This window comes from Varanus komodoensis, unplaced genomic scaffold (assembly GCF_004798865.1).
Source record: "Varanus komodoensis strain SLA01 unplaced genomic scaffold, ASM479886v1 scaffold25, whole genome shotgun sequence".
Taxonomy (NCBI): domain Eukaryota; kingdom Metazoa; phylum Chordata; class Lepidosauria; order Squamata; family Varanidae; genus Varanus; species Varanus komodoensis.
In genome coordinates, this window is record NW_025335661.1 from 3,881,456 (window position 1) to 3,907,356 (window position 25,901).

The 25,901-nt window shown below is 39.5% G+C and overlaps 1 protein-coding gene across 1 annotated transcript in view; it reads left to right on the top strand.

The window, feature by feature from the left end:
- The first annotated feature begins 12,025 nt into the window (after positions 1-12,025).
- TRIM42 (tripartite motif containing 42) overlaps positions 12,026-25,901 on the top strand; it is a 17,493-nt gene continuing 3,617 nt past the window's right edge. Inside the window, exons 1-4 of the mRNA XM_044432739.1 lie at positions 12,026-12,408; positions 17,331-18,013; positions 20,644-21,473; positions 22,697-22,927. Coding sequence (XP_044288674.1) covers positions 12,026-12,408; positions 17,331-18,013; positions 20,644-21,473; positions 22,697-22,927 — 2,127 coding nt within the window. The remainder of the gene's footprint in view (positions 12,409-17,330; positions 18,014-20,643; positions 21,474-22,696; positions 22,928-25,901) is intronic.

Here is a 25,901-nt window from a genome sequence, read left to right on the forward strand (position 1 = left end):
TTTTACCATTACTTTAGCACTTCATTCTTGAATTTCTTCGAAATCTGTTGTTCCTATTATGATTAAACTAATTTAGTCCCTAAAACTCATATTAAAACCTGTACTTGTTCAAACTTATACTCTACTATACAAAGGCATTTGGCATAAAATGTCTAAAAATCGTAAGTAAACAAAGAAATAGAGAATTCTATCATGAAGAATTTTCTTTCAGAGAGACAGCAGATAGATGAAACATTTGGTTTCAAGTGTTTGAGTTGCTATACCAACTAGATATTTTATTTACTGTCATAGTTCTATAGCTGTAACACCAAAGATCTTCATTGTATCAAGGCTGAACTTTTGCTAATATGTGAGGCACATTCTTTTTTCATTTTGGGTTTCATTGTAAGCTTAGGGTTTCATTGTAAGCTTAATTGCTAGCAGGCAATGGTGGCTGGTAGTAAAAGCACTGCAATTCTAAGTCCTGGTTATAATTAGAATGTTGTCATTCCTTAGAAATCTTGTTCATAAGAGAAACAGAGTGTATCGACCTTCACATACTGTCTATGCCTACATAGGATACTTGGTATCCTCACATCCAAGGTCAGAGACAGCACTCTGACCAAAGAGCTGAGAAGCAAAGCTCCAACCATCCCACTAACCTCCCCTCAGCTGGGATGGAGAAGGAGGCCGCATTGCCATAACATATATACAAAGAAACCATTAGCTGTCTCACACCTCCAACAGCTATCCGACTTAGCCAAACCTTTACTGAAATGCCTGATGTTGGCCAAGATATATGGAAACCAAGATTTTGCTGGATTTGACATAGCCTCTGCTGCTTCTTTCACCTGCATTGGATGAGCATGAGTTTAATCAGTTCCAGGGGCTTATGCTCAACTCCATAGAGTTGCATTCTTAACCTAAATGAAAAATATCTTATGGTCAGTATGGACAAACGTGTTAAGACTTGATTAGCATGGGATTTGTCTGGCTTTTCCTCATATATGTCAAGAACAATTGGAGCAAAATCTCAATCCAATTCAGGGAGAGCTTCAGAGGATTTACTTATCCCTAACCTTTTATCTTCTGCAAGGTTAAGTTGCTATCGCCAAAATTTTGCCCTGACTAATTGTACCAAGCTCACCCAGGCCAATAGCATGCTGGAGAGTGACGTGTTATGGAAATGGAAATCTTCCAGGGGCTCTTGAAACTGCATAGGCAACTGCTTACACTAATTTCCTCAATTTGCTGCTTCTCAGATTTGTTGGAGTGCAACTCCCATCATGCCTAGCTAAGTTGGTTACTGCTGAGTGGGATGATGGAAATAGTAGTCCAATACATATGAAGGGGACCAGGTTGGGGCCAGCAAACTTAGACAGTTATTCCAACAACAGAAGAAAGGAAGAACAGAACTTCCTTTTTCATCTGTTATAAAAATTGTTACTGTTCTTTTTCCCTGCCATTTGCAGGGAGGGGTGGGTGGCAGGGAAATATTGTTTTTGCAGCAACATCAGGAAAGCTGATTCAGATAGAGGTACCTTTCCTAAGTGCTCAAATTTTGATCAAACCTCTCAAATTTTGATTATGAGAATAGAAAACCAACAGTGGTATGGGAGTCAGTGTACTGCCCTGAGGGCCACATGCATGCCTATTTGCCAACTGGACAGAAGTCATGAGTGTGTGCTCAGTGTAATGCTCTCCTAGCTCTCAGGGGAAAAGTTGATGACAAGACCCAAATAGCAGGGTCCCAATTCCTTGTTGACAGCTGTTCCTCTGCTGTCATGGAAAATAGAGGTCTCAGGGAAAGATTGAAGAAGAAAATGATCACGTAGAAGGGACCCATGCCTTGGAAGATGAGCATTTGTCCTCTCACACTGAGGATGTGCCTCCAGGGCTAGAAGCTGCTTCTAATGGAAAATCCAATCATTAAACACATAGAAAACTGAGTTTGTGATGGGTGTGTAGAGTTCATGGTAAAGTCCCTGCTTGTCTAGATCATCTTGTACATAGTGCAGGTCTGGAATCAGTGGACTGGGGTCCAGGTTTGCACCAATGGCATCGGGAAATGTAGTCATGAGGTCCTGGAAGCCAAATTTAGGTTGCTGAAATGCAGAATCACCAAGACAGCTTTCTTTGAAATGCTACCTGTCCTTTGAGAAGAGCCAGCTAGACAGACACAGTTGAAGAGCCTCAATGCATGGATGAGATGTTGGTGTAGAGAAGAGGAACACAGATTATTAGGTAATTGGGAGCATTTTGGGACAGACCAAGCCTGTTCAGGAAGGACAGGCTCTACTTGAAACATAATGGAACTTGACTGTTGGTGTATAACATGAAGAAGTGGCAGATAATCTTTAAACTAAGTCTCGAGGGAAAGCCAACAGAATTTGGGAAGCACCCTGTTCAAGTTGAGTCATCACTACAGGATGAAGAGGGTAGACAATCCTGGATTTAATGCCAGGTGTAGTTGCCCAGGATATATTATGAGATGTAAATGCTGTTGAGCCAGCTAGAAACAGTGGCCAGAGCACCATCAGATTTAATATAGAGTTAGCTGGAAGATTGTTAAAGAGGCTAAATACAGTTGCATTTAATTTCAAAAGAGGAAACTCAAAACTGAGGGAACTGTTAAAGAAGAAGTTGAAGAGGGGAGTCAAAAAGGTTACATTCCTTCAAAATGCTTGGAGATTATTCAAAACCACAATGACAGAGGCACATATAATATGTGTTCTGTCAGTTAGATGCCATCCTAACTGAAGATCAAGAGGTTACCAGCATGGTTACCAAGCAGAGTCAAAGAAGCTGTTCCAGAGAAAACAGCTTGCTTTAAGGAAAAAAATTAGGAAAAGCAAACTTGTGCAAAGGAGACAATGAGAAAAATGAAGGAATATTCTAAGGAGCATGTAGCTAGCAATATTAAGGTCAACAACAAAGGATTACTTAAATATATCTGAAGAAATCAGCCAGAACAGCAATTGGACCTCTGGATGATAATGGAATTAAAAGACCACTAAGGGAAGATAAAGAGATTACAGAGGGAAAATGGCTTATTTTCATCTGTCTTCACAGCTGAGGATTCAGAACAAATACCTGTTCCTGAACTAATGTATTCAGGAAGAGATTCTGAAGAATTAAGGCAGATAGTAGTGGTAAAAGATGGAATTTTCAACCTTATTGACAAACTAAAAGTTAATAAATTATGAGGCTCAGATAGTATGCATCCTAAAGTCCTTAAAGAACTGAAATATGAAATTGCAGACCTTTCCTATAATGATATGCAAGATGCCCCTAAGATCAACCTTTGTACCAGAGGACTGGAGAATGGACAGGGGGAAACACCAAAAAGGATCCAGGGGAAAATTACAGATGAATTAACTGAGTGTCTGCTCTGCATAAATTGGTTGAAATTGTTATTAAAGACAGAAGCAGTAAGCACAAGGTGAACATTAGGAAGGACAAGTGCTGCTGAAAAAGAATCAACATGGCTTCCACAAAGATAAGTTCTGTCTCACTAACCTATTAGAGTTCCTTGAAAGTATCAATAAGCAAGTGGACAGGGGAAATCAGGTAGATATTATTTATTTGAACCTCCAAACATCTTTTGACAAAGTCCCTCACCAAATCCTTCTGAGCAAAATTAGCAGTTATGAAATAAAAAAATGAGGGTCCTCTTATGGATAACTAACTGATTAAAGAATCGAAAGCAGAGAGAAAGTAAACACTGGGATCCTACAGACTTTGGAATTATGACCAATGTTTTTCAGCTTTTTCATAAATGAACTGGAATTAGGCATAAGCATTGAAGTGGCCAACTTTGCTGAAGATGCTTAACTATTTTGGGTGGTTAAAATCAAAAGGGATAGTAAGGAATGCCAAAGGCATCTCTCCAAGCTGAGAAAATGGACATCAAAATGTCAAAGGCAGTTCAATGCAAGCAAGTGTAAAGTAATGAATTTTCATGCAACCCCTTCCACAACTTCAAGTATAGGCTGAGCTGGCAGTGACTGATGAAGAAATGGAGCTTGGTATTGTGATGGACAGTTTGAGGAAAGTGTTGACCCAGTGCATAGCTGCTGTGAAAACAGTAAACCTCATGTTAGGCATAATTATAAAGGAATTGAAAATTAAACTGCCAAAATTGTACTCCCCCTGTACAGATCTTTGGTGTGATTGCACACAGAATATTGTGTTCAGTTCTGGTCACTGCACCTGAAAAGGACATCAATAAACTGGATGAAGTGCAGAAAAGGGTAAGGTCAATGAGGTTCAAGCAACTCTCCTATGAGGAATGGTCAGAACAACATGGAATGTTTTGCTTAGAAAAGAAGGTGATTAAAGGGAGACATGATGGAAGTATTTAAATTATGCATAGTTTGGAGTAAGTGAGGAAAACAGTTTTCTCTCTCTTCCAAAATACTCAAACCCAGTCATCCCATGAAACTGACTGGTGAAAGATTCAGGACAGAGACAAGTGAGTACTTCTTCGCACAGTTAAACTATGAAATTCACTGCCACAGGAAATAACAATGGCCAGCCAAAGGGGTTGGGCAAATTTATGGAGGAGAAGGTTGTCAATGGCTACTTTGTTGACTAGGCGTTACCTCGGTTATCAGAGGTGGAACAACTGCCCAAAGCTGTTGAGGAGCTTGGGCAGGTGGAATGCTTGTACCTGTCCTGTTTGAAGGATTTTGTGGGCAGCTGGTTTGCCACCATATGAATAGCGTGCTGCACTGGATGGACTACTGGTCTGAAACAGTGTGGCATTTCCTATGTTCTCATGATCAAATGTTGTAGAGTAAGTTTGGGGGTTGTGAGTCTGTTTTGAGGTGGGTCTTTTACACCACTGAAGATTATTTCTGAATCCAGTTCAGATGAATTTTGGCAAAATGAACTTTATGGCCGCAATCCTAGACAGCCTGAATATTTGTTTGTTTATATCCTACATATTCCCTATGATTGGGATTCTAGGTGGAAAACTGTGCTTATCCTTCTCTGCCCATATTATATCCTTCTCTGCCCATATTGTGTGTGTGTGTGTGTGTGTGTGTGTGTGTGAGAGAGAGAGAGAGAGAGAGAGAGAGAGAGAGAGAGAGAGAGAGAGAGAGAGAGAGAGAGAAGGTAAATTCAAAGAACACAGGGTGCCTCTTTAGTTAAGGTGAGTCACCATTTAGTTTAGAATTTGTTAGCATAACTGAGGGATGTATGACAAATCCATTGGCAGAGGGGATCCACTGGATTCCCTGAGTTGGGCTCCCCAGACTCCAGTCTCCTTTGATGCAGCTGTGAGCCTGAGTTTCTGGACAGGACACTTGTTGAACTAATAATGTGAAACCTGCTGTGGTTTTATCTGATAGATAAAATTATGCTATTGGACCAATGAGATAAGAATTGCCACAGATACAACAAGTTTAAAAGTGCTGGAAATTGATGCAGCACTCAATTAACTTGCAATACAGTAAGCTTACTTTTTACTGTAAGTTGCAGATTGGCATATCTTATATTGCTTTCAAAGTTTGGTCAATGCTACCAATGTACTTACCGGGATTTGTCAATGAGAGGTGACTTTGATTGGTCTGGTGAAGTTCTGGGCAGTGTTCAACAGTTTTTAAGGTTTTCTGTCAGAAAATAGAGGTAGCAGCATTTGATAGTGCCTATTTATTTATTGCTACATATAATGTACGGACAGGGCACTCATAAGGGTCACTTACCTCCCTAGCTCACTTTTGCTTAAAAAATACGATTTCACAGAATAGTAGAATAACTGTAGTCAAAACACCTTACTGCACAGACATATTAGCTACATTTTAGAAATTGCACAAATCTATCCCTTTTGTGCAACATTTTGAATTATATTCCTGCTCACAGGCAACTTGAGTCATTTTGCAAAACTGTTATCTACCTGTCCAACTGGAGATTATCTACTCATAATATAATGATTTATGAATAGAAATGAAAAAATACACCAGCTTTTGGAGAAGACTGAACAGGAATCAACCAAGTTTTGTTGGTATTTACATAAGTCACTTCTACCTTAGATTTCTTCCATTGGAAATGCTTCATTACTACAAATTATCATAGCTTATGACTAAATGGCATGCCTGCTGTTGTGGAAAATATGTTGCACACAATGAAAATATACATAATGCAAGAAGGGATCATTGGAAACTCTCACTAAATGAACAACCATATGTCACTGATCATGTGTTGATATTTTGGGAAGGAGCTGTCAGCATAATTAGTCCTGCCTTATGCATTCAGAATGCTTTTAGTACACGAGTTCCATAGAAACGGTAGTAGCAGTAGCTCAAGCAGTGGCTTTTATTCTATTGATGGAAATATGAAAACATTACCAGTGCAGTGGCTTTGTAAATAACTGGGCGGTGGTATAACAGGAAACATATGTGAAAGTTCTTTGTGGGCTCCCATTTGTAATAATCCTTGCAAGCTGAATACTCATCTTCTTGGCTCACAAGCATTCCCATGAGACAATTGATAGAACTCCAACAGTGTATTATAACTCCTGTGCTCATCTTCCCGAGCATCCCATAACCAGCAGCTGCACCTCAGATTGCTAGGGGGGCCACTTTAATGCCTATCAGTGATTGTGCTCCCTGGCTCCACTGAGAGAGAAGAACTGTTTATTTTATTTACTATCAACTGCCCATCATTTTTGTGTGTGTTGTCTGGAAGCTTATTTATGAATAGTTGTTTTCCATTCTGTAACCTGTTTACTAACCCCTTCTTGAATATTGATAGCAGCTTAGTTTCCACTGTAGTGGGTTTGAAATATATGCTATAAACAAGGGGAGAAGCTGGAAAAGGCTTGGAAACACAACACCTAACTCCTGGATAAGGAAATGTTGATATACACAATTGCTGAAATATTTATTGGCTGGTTTAACCCAGTCCGTTCATTCACCACTACAGCAAGGCCTAACTGCTTTGGCAAGCTGTTATAAAATTTCATACAAATGCTTTCAACAATGAACCATCCTGAATAATAAAGATAACTTCTGACTTGTTATGCAAGAGTCCAAGAATATTTCAGCAGTGCTCTCTCCCTCCCCCTGCCCCCCTCTCCTATTGTCTCTCTCTCTTTCTCTCTGTCTCTAGTAGGATTTCTTTGCTCTTGATCAACCTTGCATTTCTGGTCTGAAGATGAATAACTAGCTGATCTACGTCAGAGCAAAACTATACATTCTTATGGACAAGCTTCTCATCATGTCAGACTAAGAGAGAGAAGTGATGGCAGGAAGGGATAACAGGCAGTGGCTGAAAGAGAGATTGAAAGAGAGCAGAGGGGGTGACAGAGAAAGGAAGAGAGAAGTCTGTATCACCTGATGGAAGGCTACTGACGTATAAAAATGGTTTCTATGTCTGAAGTACATTGATAGTTTTATATAAATAAAAGTTATGATTTTGCTTTTAGGAAATGTTGATGAGAACAACCCAGAAAGGGGTTTAACAAAGAATTTATCACATGAAGGACAAAAGTTAAGTTTTAGGTCTGGACTTGGCTGGACTTGGTCAGGCATTGTGCCCTATAACCTCAGGCCCTGGAAGCTGAAAGAAATTCAACAAAATAGGATCCAGCAATGTACTGGACACCACCACTAACTGATCTACACTAATTGGGATAGCTGGAGAATGGAAGATTTTTTTTTAAATGCCAAATGTATTGCAAGCATTTCACAACTGTATTTCCTACTGAGTCAGATCATAGAAGAGCCTGAGTTGCTCAGAAAAATCTCTGCTGGATGACACTGTGGGAATATAATAGTGATACAGAAAATTGTTTCTTTGCCACTATCATTTCCACAGAGTAGGGTTGATAATGAATTCTCACTTCATTCTATTTTTGGCTATGGATACAAGAATAGCAGGATATATACACAAGTCATTAGGTTTGCATCATTTTTGTAGATGGGCCTATGAGCCATTTTCAGTAACACAGCATGCAGAAATATAATGGTGAGTATTTCCTTATCATTGCATTTCTGCTATTGGGAATATATAAGTACCTGTCAGACTTTTGCTTTCCTTACAACTGGTAAAGGCCCAGTATCACTAGAAAGAAAAAGATAAACCTACTTTTACTGAAGTCTAGCTATTGTCTAATTCAGGTTACTTATGTATCAAGTCACATGCAACTTGTCTGTCTGTCTGTCTGCTTATAATTTCTAACCCTGGAGACATTAAAAAGAAAGAAAGAAAATCTGTAGAGGAAGAAAGTCATGGGAAGAGCAACATAATGAAAATGGGAAAAAACTATGGACGAGTCATCTAATAGAACTGAATGGCATATTTCACTCAAATGTATATGTTTTTGGCTTCATCAACATGGAGGGATATGGTTTCCAGTTCTTGTCTTGAGAAAATTATTTTTGTTTTGTTGTGCATATATTTCAACTCGGCGTTCTGCCTTGAATGTATCTTTGGCAAAAAAAAAAATAAATGCCCCAGAGTGGTAAATCAGATCCATGTTGGAAGAAGGGAGCAATACACCGGAATATATGGCATGACTAAGAATCCTTACTGATTCAGGTAAAGACAGTGGATTTTTCACTTTGCACTGGCTCCTTAACTCTTCAGGCTGAATTTTACATCAGAATGAGACCTTTCTAGGGTGTGATTCTAATTGCCATGGGATTCACAGAGGCTACATGGACTTGTACATTCTGGACCTCTTATTTAAATAAAAAATAAATAGTAAACAGTAAGCTGGTCAACAAGCAGGGACCCAAGCCTAGCCACAAAATGTAAACTGCACCCTGATGTACCAGGTAGCAGGTGAAAGAACTTGACTGTGGGTGCACCTGTGCCATTAATGACAGCTGCATGTTAAGTCCACAGAATTATTCTGCTATCCTGGAAACCTCCTCACCCAAGCTGCCATTTTGCCTGCAGCTGCTGCTAACACATTATTTCTGCCAGCCAGAATGATTTCATCCTTCAATATCAGTTAAAGGGGAACAGAAATGTTAATCAATGGTAGTCCAACTCAGTTTTCATCCAAACCCATCATAGCAGGCCATGGGGAAGAGGTTAACAGAGACTGGAGAAGTAGCACACAAGTGAGATTGCATAGAAGCATGAAAGAACAGGAAAAAATCCAGTGGTTCATATCTATGGGTGCAACATCATTAATGTACTGACTTCTGCATGTATGTTGACATTTCCCATATATGTAATATTCTTCTCTATTGTATTCTAGCATCCACAGCCATGTATAGTGACGATTGAAATGAACATGCCCTCCTGCTGAAAATCATGTAACTTTTCTTAATTTCTGAAAGGTTGATTTTCCATTATATTCACTATGCACTGATCCTAATGTCTAAAGTGTTGGGAGCAGAAAAGAAGCATATTTCATAAGCTTTGAAATTATCAAAATCAAAGGCTATCAATTAACGTACTGTTGGTGGAGAGTGCTCCGTACTTTGCCAGTGCTCCAAGTATCAATTTAAAACAAATAGCATGACCACATGATATCAAAGAATATATTTGTACCTGGAACACCCAGCTGGGTAGCCATTCTAGGAATGTCAACCATACTAGTTTGCAGAGACAGTATTTACTTCTAACTTGGCCACAACTTTATTGGTTACAGCTTCAAGTTTAACAAAACATATGGGAAGATCCCTTAGCTGGGTAGCCTGCCTATTTTCCTTTCTGCACCACACCCTCTTTGGTGGGTGGTCCTTAACTAAGCAATGTTTTGCCAGAGCACAAGCAGATCCTGCCATGGTATGCACACTTTACATGGTTTTCTTCTTCCCTGGAGTGGTGCTGGCATGTAGCCCCCAAACTGGCTCCACCCCGAGGAATCACCCTCATTCTTGTTTTATTTATTTATTTATTTATTTATTTATTTATAACATTTCTATGCCGCCCCTATCACAACAAAGCCTCAGGGCGGCTCACAAAGAATACATAAAAACATACATAAATAATAATAATATAACAATTAAAAAAATTTAAAAAACCCCGGTGCATTCTCGGCTAAAAATGTTAAAATCCTAATTAATTCAATAATTTAACAATTAAAATAAGTTTTAAATAAAAAGGTCTTAGCCTGGCGCCGAAAAACAAATAACAACGGCACCAGGTGGACTTCTCTGGGGAGTGCATTCCATAGATGGGGTGCCACCGCAGAGAAAGCCCTCCTCCGGGTACCCACCCTCCTAATATCATTCACAGAGGGTTCCCAGAGAAGGGCATTCGTTGCTGATTTCTACCTGCCTTCCACAAAATCTGCTTCAACTGCTTATACATTCAATAGTGCCTGAGACAAGTTGCCAAGTTGGATCTTCTCCCCCTTCTCCAAAAGGTGCTCCCTCATTGAGTTTTAAGCAGCTTCTGCCAGTCAAAACTGATACCTGGGTGTTGCAAAATGCAGCCTCCCAAGTTGTCCATACGTCAGCCCATCTCCTCGTTCACTTTCTTCTGTGCTCCTTTGATCTTCCCTGGCTGCAGGGCACACTGCAGCACTTGCCACTGTAGCCAGTTGGACCACATGAAGCTGGTGCCTGGGATTTGCCTCTGCAACTTCATTAGATCTGGCTGTGACATGCAGGTGAGGTTGTTCCTTCCCATTTGTATGATATGCAATCCCATGGGCCTTGCTTTCTGACTCCTGACTCAGCTCTGTCTGAAGTTCTTCCCACAGCATCTTTTAACTTCTCAGCCATCTGACCCTCACCTCTTCCCAATTTTAGGTGGCACGCCACCTACTTCTCATGCAATGTTTGTGAACCCAGAAGTTGATGTTGGGATAAAAAACCCATGTTGTCTTACCCCCTGCATCTGTGATTTCAGTTAAGAGATTATTTGTGTGTTTGAACAAATGTGTTGTAGGCCAAGAAAGTCTATCCTCTGATTGCTTTCTTTTTGGGTGCTGCAACAAACCTCTCCACCTTTATGTCCTTCCCACAATTTTAAAGATTAACAATTTTGAGTGGTACTGTAAAATACTTCTATTTGTGACTGAAGCTAGTGTTTTATATTAAAAACTTCCCTATTTTAAAATCCATGTCTAAGTATATTTTAATCTTTAACATTTTAAAAGTTATAAAATCCTTTTAAAATGTATATAAAACTTCTTTAAAAATATATAAACTGGATGTGGGATCAGTGGTCATCTTTCTTGTTTATAGAAAAGTCAGATGAAGTGGAATTATCCTGAGTAGCCACTGCAGATGCATTGGCGATTTCAGAATCTCAAGGCTCAGCTAAAGAATCTCATGTACTTGGCAGAACAATTATGAACATCTGCCACAGGGTTTCTCACTGTCTTCCAGAACACTAATCTGAGGTGAGCAGGGGCAAACTCATCCATCTCTGCTGGTAACAATGAACTGGTAATAAGCAATGGCATGTGCTAAAATTCTCATAGAACTGGAAGACATGTTTAACAATTGTGGAGAAACAAAGAATTTGGAAGCTTGTACTGATGCTGTGAATAAACACCATAAACCAACTGCTGTCAGTTTTTGAACGGAGTTGGAACACTGGTTAAAGTGGAATTTACAGTATAATTCCATGAATGTTTGCTTGGAAATATTTCTCCACTGCATTAGTGGCATTTATTCCCAACTGAGTGTACATAGCATTGAAGCCTTAGACCAAAGAAAGACATGTGGGATTCAAGCTTGTCATAATGTGATGACAGTAGCTAACAGTCCATAGAAATGAACTGGATATACCAACTATCTGAGTAATACAATTATTCTTATTGTGTTTCAGATTTCCTTTATGGGTTGGTCAAATTCCCCTATCAATGCAAGAATCAGAGTGCTCCAGTCACTGTGACATATTTTATGATGCAATTTACATGCTACTTTCAAATGTGGAAGAAACCCTACAGCCTCATTGGTAAAGCCCATTGTGATGTCATTAGTCCTCCCTATGTGATCAAAAGGAACTTTTCACAGCATGGGACCAGTGTAAGCAATCAAATGCTTGGTACAGAGGTATAAAAAAGTGAGCACAGTTTTCTCAGACCGGAGGTGTGTATAGGGAGAGGAAAGCCAAGCATCTTGACATGCCATGTCAAAACTGTCTCTGTTGCTTGACATGTCCGTGTTGTCCAGGATGTAATTGTTGTGCTTGCTGCGCAAGATTTCGGCGACTCTTATGTAACAGACACTCAAAGAGATGTTGCTTATGTTGGCATTTCGTGTGCAGCAATGAGAGGAACTGTGACTGCTGCTACTGCCCACATAATGAAGATTCCAGGTGCCAGTGCTGCCACTGCTCATGCGCAGAGAACCCCAACTGTCGCTGGTGCTGCTGCTCGTGTGCTAATAACAGACACTGTAAGTGGTTCTGCTGTACGGATGAAAACAATGACTGTCAGTGCTATGAAAGCAGATGCTGCAATTACCTTACCTATTTACCATATACATCTAGATCCAGAGCCAAAAGGTACGTTTTACCAGACTATGATATTTTCTGCATTGGCTTTCAACAATTATATCCATCTGTGATTATACTAAATCAAAATATTTTGTTTACCAAATTATTACTTTTTTTGAATCTCTGGGAGCTGCCTTATTCTTATTATTCTTATTCTTATGGTCTGTTCTGACTGGCAACTCCTCTTCAAGATTTGGGTGATTTCAGAGGTCTTTCTTTGCTGTCAGTTGCTATGTGATGAAGAAGACGACGAAGAAGGAGGAGGGGAGATGTTGGAGACATGAACCTGGGCCCTTGCTTATGCAAAGCAAGTGCAATACCTGAAGGAGCCACAAACTCTTAAGGATGCATGTGCTTGTAATATGTAATGCAAATAATGCAATGTAATGTAAGAAATTTAGTAATAATAGTAATAGTAATAATTTCCATACATTTTACTTAAAGGATTCTGAGATTTAGAGGTAGCAAGAGAATGGCAGAGGAAGCACTGGAACTACAATTGAAAGGTGTGGAAAGATTGCAATGGTAAAATTCTGCTTAGTGAAAGAAACCAGAAATAAAACACATCAGACTCTAATAAAAGAGAAATGCTAATTGCTTCTATTCAGGGAAAGGATTCTAAGGCCAGAATAAGGGCCAGAAATTTGGCCTTACTCAAATTTGGCCTTAAAAATGGGCCATTTGGATGAGTAGGGGAGGCGAAGCCAGCTAGATCTTGTTTTCTGTAAATCTTCTCTCACAAAGACTTTAAGGACACTTAAGAGGATTGCTTGTACTCAATGTTTATTTGTTCTGTAAAAAATAGATCACTGTCTGGCAATAGAATTTGGAAATAGGAACTGTACTGAGACCGTAATGAGGCAGGGAGGGTTAAAAACTCTGTATCTCCCACTCTAGGGAGGTTTGTGATTGGGATTGGGTCCCCTGTGCCTGCTGTCAGGTAAAAAGGCAGGAAAAGGACATAAGGTAGTATTCAAAGTTAGTCCTTCATCGAGAAGTCCAGCTGAAATGTATGAGGTTAGTTATGATGAACTTAATGCTACTAATGACCCACTTAAGTCCCATCCATTTCAACAGGCAGACTTTATGTGGGACTAACATTAGATACTACACACAACTGCTTGTTATATCTTTAATGTCTCTTTTAGCTCTGAAAGTAGAGAAAGTTTTCCTCTAGAATTGGCACACAGGCCCCAATCCAGATCCAGACTCCAGATCCTGCACATGGGGATGGAGCAGGTTAAGGTAATATTTCTTTTGACCATTACTCATACACATTCTTGCCTTACTCATGAGAAAACATGCTGACCCAATTTGGAAAGGAGAACCACAGGCATGGAGGAATGTTTCATTCTTCCCCTGATGAATATACCCTGAAGGTGGAGGAGGAGGAGGAGCAAAAGCAGAGGAAAGAGAGCCTGTATTTGCACCAGTGGAAGCATTTTTAGAAATTCCTTGGAGACGGGATATTTGGAAGAGCAATTGGCTAGAGTAACTCTAGACTTGCTCATCTTACTCTCACTCCAGAGCTTCTCAGTAAAGTAAAGAGGTCCTAGGTTCATCTCACATGCAAATCTGATCACTGGTGCTCTTCCTGCCCTCTCCATCCCTAACACAAAGGAAAACAAGGTTAATTCCCTGGAAGCAAATACAGAATTAAACAAAAAGGCCCAGGCAACTTTGTGGAGCACCAGCATGGGGGTAGGGCTTGGAGAACCAGTTTTTAGTCCCCACTCAGCTTAATTCACTGGGTGATTGAGCAAGGGTGTTATGAAAATAAAATAGAAAGGGGAAGGAGCCATGTTGGTTCCTTGTAGGGGAAAAAGGCAGGACAAATAAATGAATGGATGCTCACTTTATATTCTAATAGCTGAAACTTGATTGGTTCCTTGGAACCATATCCAGACCACTTTAGGGATCAGGCAGAGAACTCCTGGATTTTCTGCCTGCTCTCTGCAGTGATGCAGTGCCTGAGGATGACTGGTTATGGAAGGAAAGGAGTTCAAGTCAATGGCAAAAACATTCATAATTTCTGCTTTGGGAAGGGAAGCATATGGAGGAATTCTTATTTGCATGTTAAAAAGTAAGCCTTTGCTTTTCTTGTTGAGAAATTATAGTTGCTATAATTTGTAGCTATTACTAATTATATTGTAGTTATTCATAGTAATTGTGGTTTTTAGCATCATGACACAAAATATATAAAGATCACATTCTGTATATTCAGTGTGTTCAGTTTTGGTAAAGTAGAAGTGGGGTTTCTATTCCCACTGCATTTTCTTTTAGCTAATGTTGGCATGTCAGAGGATGTGTCAACTACACTGGGATAGTTGATAAATACATTCTTGTACATTTCCACTATTCTTCACATTGCATCTGCATTGAACAGCTTATCATTATTAGTGATGAAATCTGTCTGAAGGCATGCATGACTCAGCCAATAGTTTTTCTAAGCTAAGTTTAAATTCAATTGGTCTGAAAAATCATGTTCCAGTAAAGAACTCATAGGAACTTGATGGGATCTAGTGGGTGAATCTGAGGGAGGGTTGCTTTAGTCAAACTCCTACAAAGTGGAACTGAAGGGACAGAGTAGACCAATTGAAGGTGAGTCCAAAAACACTCTCAGAGGGAGATAAAGATGCCTACAATGTTAAGGTTGAAGGGGTACTTCTATGATTTTCCACCTTTTAAAAAGTCCTTTCCCTCAGAAATTCACCAGCTTTGTAAGCAGTATGTCAGGAGCAACAGAAGTCAGGCCTTACATCTCATCATTCAGTGGACCAAAAACCAGCACTTTCCTTAAATATACAACTTCATTTACCAGAACTGCTGCATATAACACTTCATTATTCCTTTGTATTTTCTTGTTCTTTCCAGCAATATGTTTTAGAAATTTAGTGGATCTAGTGTTTTACAGTTCCACCTTACCTAAGAGCATACTGCATATCTCAGCAGAGTTATGCTGCTTTTCTTAGGTATATATGTTGGTGAGAACTGTAGCAGTTTCAGTCATTAGAGTAACCACTACTGCCTCTTCCAGCTGCAGGTGCTTCTTCTGAACCAGATGTATCAGTCAATCTTTTAACTCCTCTTTCCTACAATAAATGGCTCTCTCTGGATGTCCTCCAACCCCCACCCCACTAAAATGGCACATAGCTGATAGCCAAGTCTTCAAACCTGTGAAAGATTTTGAAACATTTTCTCCTTTCATTTTCAAATGGGATTCATATTGTTTCAACAGGAAATTATCAGTAGATGTGCAGTGAATCTTCAATATTTCAACAATTTATTTATGCTAGCCCAGACTCTTATGAGTAAATTAAACTGTTCAGCAAAGCAGAAGTTACCTTATCAGCAAAAGCAGCAAATATATCCCTGTGTGTCCATGTACAGAAATGGAGACACACACACACACACACAAAAGGTTCGGTAAAGCTAGGGCCATACATTTATTGAATTAATAGCCAACAAGATCTACAGTGCTAAAAGCTGTGCAGTTGCTAAGCTCCAAAGTGCAAGCCTTAATGGGCACCAGGATGGAGACAGCCAAGCAGCATTTCCACTGTCTGGCCTCTCTTAATGTGTTTAGAAATATCCTGACTCCCAAGACTATGGATGCTTGACCTCCTCAAGCCCTCAAAGGAGGTGTCCTTTCCATGCCCCAAGTCCCAGTTCCCCAGAAGATAGGCCTCCAGAAACCTAATGATGCTTCTATAACTTATCAACCTGTACTTCTTCTCCAGCTAATTATCTCCTTGGTGGCTAGTACAGGCAAAAATAAATGAACAACCCTTCCCACCACCACCATGGTGGCCAATCTATACAACCAGCATTGCCCACATAAAATCCTGCCCAGAGTGGAAATTGCCCACATGGCCAATGTTTGGAACCTGAGGTGGGCCTACAATGTTAGCTGCAGGTTTTTGAGGGGCATTGGCCAGGACACCCTCAACAGGCACCCCTCTTTCAGTGAGCCTGCCTTTTCCATGCCATTGCCATCAGTCCCTGTTGCTCTTTTTCTTTATCATTGCTTGACATGCAGAAGGCTATCAAGAAAAAAGCAGAGACCTCTACTGTTTCTCTTTTTCACCATCACTTTTCCCACAATGAGCAGCTGAGCAAGCAGATGAAGAAGGGACCAAGGTTAGGAAGGTCTTGCTCGTGGGATCCTGCTGGGGTGTCAGCCCTTGGCAGGAGCTCAGCTATGCCTACCCTGTGGCTTATATTAAGCCCTGTGACACTGGCTTATATAACCATATGCTGTATACTACACCAATGCAATGTATAGACACACCAATCGTGTGCATCCCCACCCTTCCGGCAAAGTCAGCCTTCTCTGTCAATGCTCACAGTTGGGAGCTGAAATCAGGGTTCTTATGTTCTTTAGTACCACGCTCTTGTATCTGAACACAAGATTTAAAATCATTCACTTCTTTATAAATTGAAAAACTTTTATGCCTCCATATACCTTCTCACAGCTCACATACACTCAACTGAATGATCAGGAAGTGGTCCCTTAAAGGTAAAGCAACACTGTTCAATATGCCACCAATATAATTGCAGGGATCCTACAAAAACTACATTTTCCAGAGTCACTGGTACCAGGAACATTGCCTTAGCAGCTTTCCTTTGTCACACGAGGAATCTTGCACAGCAGTCTCTAGGAAGGCCAATCTTCTATTACTGCCATCACTATTTCCCATATAAGTTGAGCTAACTGGGGAAAGAAGTAGCGAGACTAGGGAGAAAAGAAAACACAGGAACTCTAAGTCAGAAGGCAAAGGAATTTGGGGACAGATGCTACTTGTTTCATAGTGTAGCCAAGTACTTTAAATGAAATAGACTCATATTATGAATCGGGTAATTACAAACATTGGTGGCATTGCAAGCTATAACTTGAAATCTTTTCATGCTTTTTTCTTTTAAATACCCAGGAGCAGCATTACTGGTGATCCATCTGTTATTTCTCTGGATAAGGAAGCATCAGGACATGCCTTTATTGACCAGCTTGTTTGTCCGCTGTGCCAACGGTTGTTTCTCCGCCCATTCATGTTGCCATGCAATCATTGTATTTGTGATGGCTGTATACTGCGAAGCCAACTTCAGTCTGAGATTACAGAGAATTTCTTCATCATCACATGCCCAATTTGCAAAAAAGCGCACTGCCTGCCATTCACTAAGAAAATACAACTGAGGATTAATTACCTAAGAGCCAAATTGGCTAGGGCATATATGCGCCGATATGGTTTCCTGAGGTGGAGATTTGACAGAAGCCATGAACCAGTCTATTGCCAAGTTTGTGATGAACGACGCAGGGCCACCAAGAGATGTGTGACATGTCAATTGAATTACTGTAACATTTGCTTGAGGAATTGCCATCAGGATATCTCCTTTCAAAATCATGTCTATGCCAAAATTGATGAGGAAATTTGGGAAGAAAGAAACTGCATGATACATTCTGATTCACTGATCTCCAAATACTGCCTTGATGACCATGAACTAATTTGTGAATATTGTGCTGATGCACAACATACTGATCATGACACGGTGTCTTTGCCAATAGCATGTTCAAAGATGTCTGCTGCATTATTCACTGCAATTGCAAAGTTTAAAAAAGGTTCCTGTTTATATTTTAATTATTTTCTTTCTGTTTGATCGGTTATTAGAGACTAACCCTACTTTGTCTTGGAGCACTTTCTCCAAGGCTAAGTAGTCTCTCAGTGGAAATGGCAACCAGTTTGTGGAGTCTAAGCACAGAGGAAGAAGCTACTCAAGTCTGGTCCAATAACACTTCATTTCAAGCCCTTAGACCCCTTTAGCAAGTAACAGTAATTACTGGTTTTAAAGAAGGGGGAGTTCCGATATAAGAAGGTATGCTGTCTACAGCATGCCCTCTTCTTCCACTTTTACTCCACAACCCCCAATCAGCTCCTTCATAGGTTATGAGGAATGATATGTGAACAACTAATCGAGGATTAACCTCAAGGTTGTTTAGCCCCTAAACCAATCCAGCAATCCAGGTTGATGTGTCACACTCCACCCAATATGAAAAAGCCAGTTGTGATTTCTGAAGTAAAAGCAGAAGATTATGCGTTGTGGAATAAAAGTTCATGCATGACAACCCATTAGATTCTAAACTGATGGGCTGTCATTCTGTGCAAATCAGATCTTATAAGTGTCATCATCTTTCCATTACTCATAGATTCGCCCTCCTCTGAGTTGCTACCCCTATCCTAGCAATGCTATAAACAAACCATTACAGAAAATAACAAGCAATCTTGTTTGCAGCTTTGAGTCTAGCCAATAAGAAAGCAGCTATGTGAACAAAGGAAATAAAATAGTTTTGCTGAAGGAAAAAAAGTACACCCCAGTCTTGGGTTGGGTACTTATCTTCTTCTTTCTCACTTCCTTGAAACCATGAATGAAGCAGCCGGAGTCTATTCTACACCTCCTTTCTTTGCTACCAGATTGGGCAGGGATAGTAACTTGCTGACTGCACCTTTTTGGTTTAGCTACCAAAAGCAGCCAAAACTTATGCAGCTCTGCATTTAAATGTGCTAAATCCCAAGCTCCTTGGACTGCAATGGAACTTTAAACAAGTAAGCATTAGCTTGTATGTGTGTTGACCTTTTATCTGCAAGCTACCAAGTGAGTGGTAGATATAATATCAGGACCACTATATATCGCATGACTTTCTGAAGTTGTAAATGCAATCACAGGAGTAAATTTGGGGCAATACTGCTAGTAGAGAATTAATCTTTCATCCTCTTGCCTTTTCCTTGGTTTAGCTTCCCCAAAGCTAATGGTGGTTCAATGTACAGGGCATGTTGTCTTGAAACATGAAGCTAAAGGTAAAACTGTCAACAAATTCCCTCTGGAAAGTCTCCATTTTATTTGTGGGCAAAGAAATTGGGGTGATGGATAATTTCAACACAATCCTCCATGGTGAAAAAAATCCTCAAAAGTTTCCCAGAGACAGGAAACTTTCACCATTAGTGGTGGAAGTAGAGTGGCTTCTCATGAACTGCCACAAAAGGAGGAAGTTTATCACTAAAAAAAAGGGGAAAGGGGACTGCGAGTTGCACAAAATTTGCAAATGCTAATTAATATGTATAGATGCAAAGCCAGGGAGTATAATTTAAACAGAAATCCAGTACATGGTGTGGAATACTGGGATCCATGTCCCTACCTGTTCAGGCTGTTGTCTGAGCAGACAGCTCTTCCGACAGAGAATGCCTTGAAAAGAAGAATGTAATGTAAACTGTGCATTGTGCTCCATAAACCCTGGACTGGTGTGTGTAGAAAATAGTGACTCACTCAAAACTCAATGGTGGTGAATAGTCAGAGAAATAAATAAATCTTGTAATATGGTTGTCCCCCACCCCACTCCTCTCTGTCTCTTAAGAAAAACTGTTCTGAGAAATTTTGGCTCAGGTCTAGCGTCAGGAGAGGAATTTGCATAGGGATAAAAGATCAAAGGAACAGTTAAGACCCTCCCTTCCATGCACTCTATAAAATCTTTGAAAACACCATTTTTAAATATGATCACCAGCAACACCATGTTGTGTTTGGTTCTATGTCTTGCTCAGATAAACAAGTTTTATTTTCTCAGTACCAATACTTGGAAATTGATGCAAGTCAATTTTTTTCCCTTGAACTCTACCAGCAGTGAAGCCACTTCTTCAAGTGGGGTTTGCTACCTTGGAGTACAGGTTCTCTGCTGCTCTAAATGTGGCAAGCCTGTGTTGAATGTCCAGGATACAATCCAGTCACGGTGTCCATAACCCTCCATGCCTGGAGGATGATAGGCATCATTCAAGGTTTACATCTGTACTCCTTCTCCCCTGAAAATTACTTAGATGGCTGAGTTGGACCCTCTAAGTGTGTCACTTTGGAGCAGCAGAGAAGGAGGCTGAGGCACCAGCAGGATATATTGTATTTTGGTGGTGTTTTTCCTCCTCCTCTCCCCTCTCACCATCCCTAAAAGCCTGTCTCATGACTTTGGAGACAAAGCCAACAACGGTCTTTCTAGGTCACCTGTGGTGGGTCAGGAGGGTGGATCCTTGTCTAAATCCCCAGCTACAATGCTAGAGTGATTTTCCAATCTCATAGCAGAGAATTTGAAAGGTCCAGAAATGCACTGAAAATTGTTTTGAATCTTTTCTGTATATTGTAGATATATTTTAAAAATATGGCATGTTTCAAAATAACAGTGATACAATGATTATCCTTATTTCTGTGTTGCAGTCCGATTTATAATTGATAATGATCTGATGGAGATTCTGGTATTAAAAAACAATTTTAAGTCCTACAAGGAAACAAAAAGGAGGGAGATACGGAATGGTTTCATCAGGTTACGGAACATACTCCAGGATCGGGAGAAAGAGTTAATGGAAGCAGTGGAAAACCTGGAGATTCAAAAACAGCAGGCACTGTATGAGTTTGCAGAATACACAACAAAGAAAATTCATGAGATGGACAGCCTTATGCAGTATTCGAAGGAAGCTTTAAAGGAAAACAGCCAAATTTCTTTCCTTCAATCAGCAAATTCTCTCATAACTGAAATAGAGGCTTCGATTGCTAGTATTTACCAACCTAGCCCACATCTCAGGGAAGACCCTATTAAGTATCTTAAAGTCAACTTTGAGGAACTTGCAGTCAACTTACTCAATATATTCCCATCATTTTCAACTAAACTATATTATGAAAAACTAAACAAATGTCCTTACCCTTGTAGTTCTGATGTTATGATCCCAAGGATTGTTTCCAGTGCGCACGTCCCAAGCTCACTACCAATGACCCAGAGTCAGTCATTATCATCATTTAATTCATTGACTGATCAAAGTATGATAAACAATGACTTGCGTATAAGACCCAGATCATTACCTGGAGCTAATGTGAGAGATAATGGCATTTATGCAATTTGGCATGCAACATCATCAGATACTGAACGAAATGGGAAGAACTATGAAACTCGTGGTATTTATTACAATCCAGAATTACTTGGAGAAACTTCTTCTTCAGTTCCTGGACTTATTGTTATTTACCAAACACTTGTTTATCCAACTGTGGCTAAGGTAATAATTTTTATACAATGTGTCTTGAATTTTGAATGTTTGGAGAAGGATAGACAAGCATGCTGTTATTGAAAAGTCTTGACTTTAAAAAACTGACATTGGTGTATCTTTTCTTCCCTTTCTTTCTTGGAGATCTGTTTGTCATCCCTCCCTCCCTCTAACCATCTTTCATCTATCTATCTACAGTAGGAGCTCCAGAAATGTGCATATAAATTCTGAAATGCTGGATAGGAAATCTATATCAGAGGTTTTTTACAAAACTCTCATCATGTTGTGAGAAATGTCAGTAGCATAAGCAACTATTGGTTAATAGTCCATGTATTATCATCGAATGACTAATGTCTCCCTACCATATCTCGCTTTCCCTATACACTATCTCCCATTGCAACACTTCTTGCTCTGCCTACCAACAGCTATTCCTAGGTGTTCCACCCACCTCAAAGATAGATTAACAAAAGGAAGAATATATATAGTTTTGAATCCTGCATACTGCCGAAAGGAAAAAATGCAAAGTGGTTTTCCCTATTATCTTCTGTAAGGATCAAACATTAAATGCACGGCATGTAATGTATGTTTTTTCCTCCTCCCTCCCACCCCCTCTAGTTTGGCTTTTGAGAAAGTGCGTTCAGATCTAGTTTGGATCAGGACCAAAATTCACCCTTCTTCCAGCAGAAAGAGAGAAAAAACTTCAGTTGATTCCAATTAAAATGTATCTATTTTCAAACTCCTTGTACAATTAAATAACATCTTTTATGATTTATCCCAATTTTTTGTTTGTACTTTTAAATAAAAAAGAAAAAAAAACCCTGTACAGATTTCAAGAGGCCAACAATGAAGAATAGGGCATGTTTATTTCTCTCATAGCTCCAATCTGAATCAGGGCCATACATACTCATTCAATAGTCTAAACACACAGAGAATCCTTGGGCTACATACTGCACAATATAGTCTGTGTCCAAGATTTAACATTTTGGCTATGGAACAGTATAGAACTGAAACAACGACAATAAATTCCAAGAGTGAACATTGATGTGGCAATTATCAAAACACTATGAAACATTCTAAAATACCTGTATTGCACGAGTGTCCAACATAAAAAGCTTTTTTTAAAGTCCTCGGATATTTATTGCTCAAAGTCACAGCCTTGTGATACTAATGCTGTCAGTGCATTTAATACAATATGAAAATATCTTCAGTGCCATATGTATCTATGTGCTCCTTAGATTTACTGGACATGTCCTACAGAAGAAGTAGAGAGCTTCCAAGTTGCATACTACGAAGTAATTGATGAAGGTGTGCCTGAGCATTTAATCGAGCCACAGCTTGTGGGAGTACTTACGGGGATTGTACAACAGAATCTGGAAATACATAATCTGTCACCTAATACAGAATATCTCTTTAAAGTTCGAGCTGTCAATGAGAATGGACCAGGCGAATGGAGTGATATTTGTAAGGTACAATCTAGCCCATCTTGCATATGCCTTTTTGATGACTTAAGACCATGCATACCAGACAGTATCATGGTTTAAAATAAGCTACTTAATTCTCCATAGATTATTCTTTGGTTGAATCAGTCAGTTCTAGATACTGTTGCACTTCCCTTATCTCTTAACAATATCAACGTCACGGGCGTTGTTTTCACAGTAGCATTCTTTATATACTATATGCTTTCATGTACATAATTGTAGCTATCTAAACTTTAAGGGACCTACAGTGGAAAAGGAAAATGACTTTAAAAATGTTTTTGGTCTTAGAGAAATCAAGGATCAAGATTTTCAAAATTCACTACATGCTATCAGTTGGCTGAATAGTGGTGTCTCATGCTGGGGCACCATGATTCTTCTTGTACATAAATTAATTCCAGCTAGAAAAGGCCTCAACTAGTGAAGGCCTCAACTCTTCCCTCTCTCCTTTCCTTAAATAGGCCTCTAGCCCACAAACCTCCATCCCCATCCATCTCCATATACTTGTGATCTTCCAAACAATTTCCCTTTCCCTTTCCTGAATCAGCTTGCCTTAGTGAAGAGTTCCTCTCTCTGTCTCTCTCTCTCTGTCTCTCTCTCTCTCTCTCTCTCTCTCTCTCTCTCTCTCTCTCTCTCTTTCTGTTGGAAAAAGAGCTAAGTATATCTATAGACAGCAGCAACTAGCACCCACAGGACATAAGAACCCATAAGTGTATTCTGACTGAGTGTCCAAATTTTGACTGCCAACTGTTCCTGAGAAGCAGATTTTTCTTCTACCCATTGTCATAGCTTTGTGATTTTCTGCTTCCTTTTACCAGCAGCATTCCATTACTGCATGTACTTTACTGTGGGAATGTGAAGCCGTAGGGCAACCACATTTGCTTTCCTCCATAAGCCTCTGGCAATGCAAATGTTTCATGAACTATCTTGAAAATATATTTATACAATAGAGTTTCATGTAATTCTGCATGATTTTAAAATCAATGCTGCATCTAATGCTATCACAATACTAGTACAAATCAATACTAACGCAACATCATTAGCACTGGCTAAGCAAAGGGGGAAAGTCCTGATTTGCAGTCCATGCTGCTTGAATTTTGGTGGCAAATCAATGACTTTTCCTTTAACAAAGCAAGCATTAATGATGTTGTGCTAGCACTATTATTTGTGCTAGTGCTTTGACAGTATAGAATACTGTCCATTATCTCCAAATCTTGCATTCTCTTTGACACCCATTTTGCATTTCTGTCTAGGCTGCACCCAAGGCAGATCTATTGCTCCACCTTGCCTGCATTACTGTTGACAAGAGATGTGTAAAAGGATCAGCAACCATTTCCTCTGCCTAATATGTTGCTGTGATTTACTGAATTACCCAGTTCATAACCTCCCCCACACCTCCAAAAAACACACACTGCACATAAACCAAGAAGGCTAGGATATACATTTCTTAATATACACACAGGGAAAAACAGAGTTTCCCTTTTAGCTCCATTTTTTCAAAATTAAAATATTGAAGAGTCTTTTGCTCCCATAAAAACTAACAGATTTATTATGGCATAAATTTTCATGGGCTAGAGAGCCAACTTCATGGTCCACAAAAGCTTATTATTCTTAAGGGAGCTGCAAAACTTTCAGCACAATCCTAGGTAGTTTACTGAGAACTAAATCCCACTTAATTTAATGAAAACTGCTCCCAAGTAGGCACAGGACTGCACGTTTTTTCTGCAATAAACATGCAGGGTTCTGTATGAATATGTCTCAAAATTAAACTTATGCATAAAATGGAAGCCATTTATTTTTAGCAATGTTCATTTCCTCATATTAAAAAATATCCCAGTGAGACAATTCAGGGACTTTCTTAATGTGAGAGTATTCCTAATGAATACATTTTCTTCACCATCTGCAAAAATCCGCTCAATAGATGCAGCCAAGGCTCATGTGGAGAACATGCATTTCCTCCATGCCCCATGTGCTCGAGTTGCAGCAGTTTTATCTAAAGTGGAACACAAAACCAAACATCCATGAAATGTTGAGGAAAGCTAAAGCCATTTATATAGGATGAGTGGAATTCCTCAGAGAAGTGGTCCACATCCATATAAAACACAAATTGGGGAACTGAGCATGTATTTATGGTGGGTGCAGAGGGTAAGGTGAAAGTACTCTTCATTTCTATATTAGGGTCTGTAATAGCACTGCTCAGGCCATTTTTTCCTATAGGGAAGGACACATCGATGCTCAAAATCTTAGCTCAGGCATTTCAGGCACAAGAGTCTTTTTAAGCAAACACCATTTTATCCACTGCTTCTCATGCCCTTCTTGGGTCCTTATTATTCTACCTCTTTGCTATTGTTTAGCTACATTTTCAAAAGCAGAGGGAGGTGAAAGCAGGAGATAACCAAACTGAAAGAACTTTAGGGACTGGCTATAGAATGAGAGGGAAAATTCTGTAAAAAGCAAGATATAAAAATTTAAAATAAAATAGAATTCTAAAATAGAATGAAAGAAACAGAACCAGCAGATTTAGAATTAGGAATAATGCTCATCCATCATGAAGTAAAATATTCATGGTGAAAAATGTGGGATTTTTTTTAAAGAGGACACTAACTGAAATTAAATAGAAACCTGAGGAATTTTGATAATGTGGCAGAATTTTCTACATAATTTCTCCACTGCAGAAGACAAAAACAGCACTTGAAATTGCATTCCTCAAGCAGGGTCTGATACACCACATCCATTCTATTAACATACTCAGTTATTTAGTATTGTATCCTTCCTTAAGTGACAATGTTGGAATGTGACATTGATTTTCAGCCTGTCATTTTATTTTAAAATTCATGAGAAATGCAAACTTAACATCTGTCATAACAATACATCAATCGGAGCAAACAAAAAAGGTAGTGAGTTTTGTGGGCTTTGACAATTTTTTTCAGTGACTCAGAGAGCAATCCAGTGAATGTTTAGACAG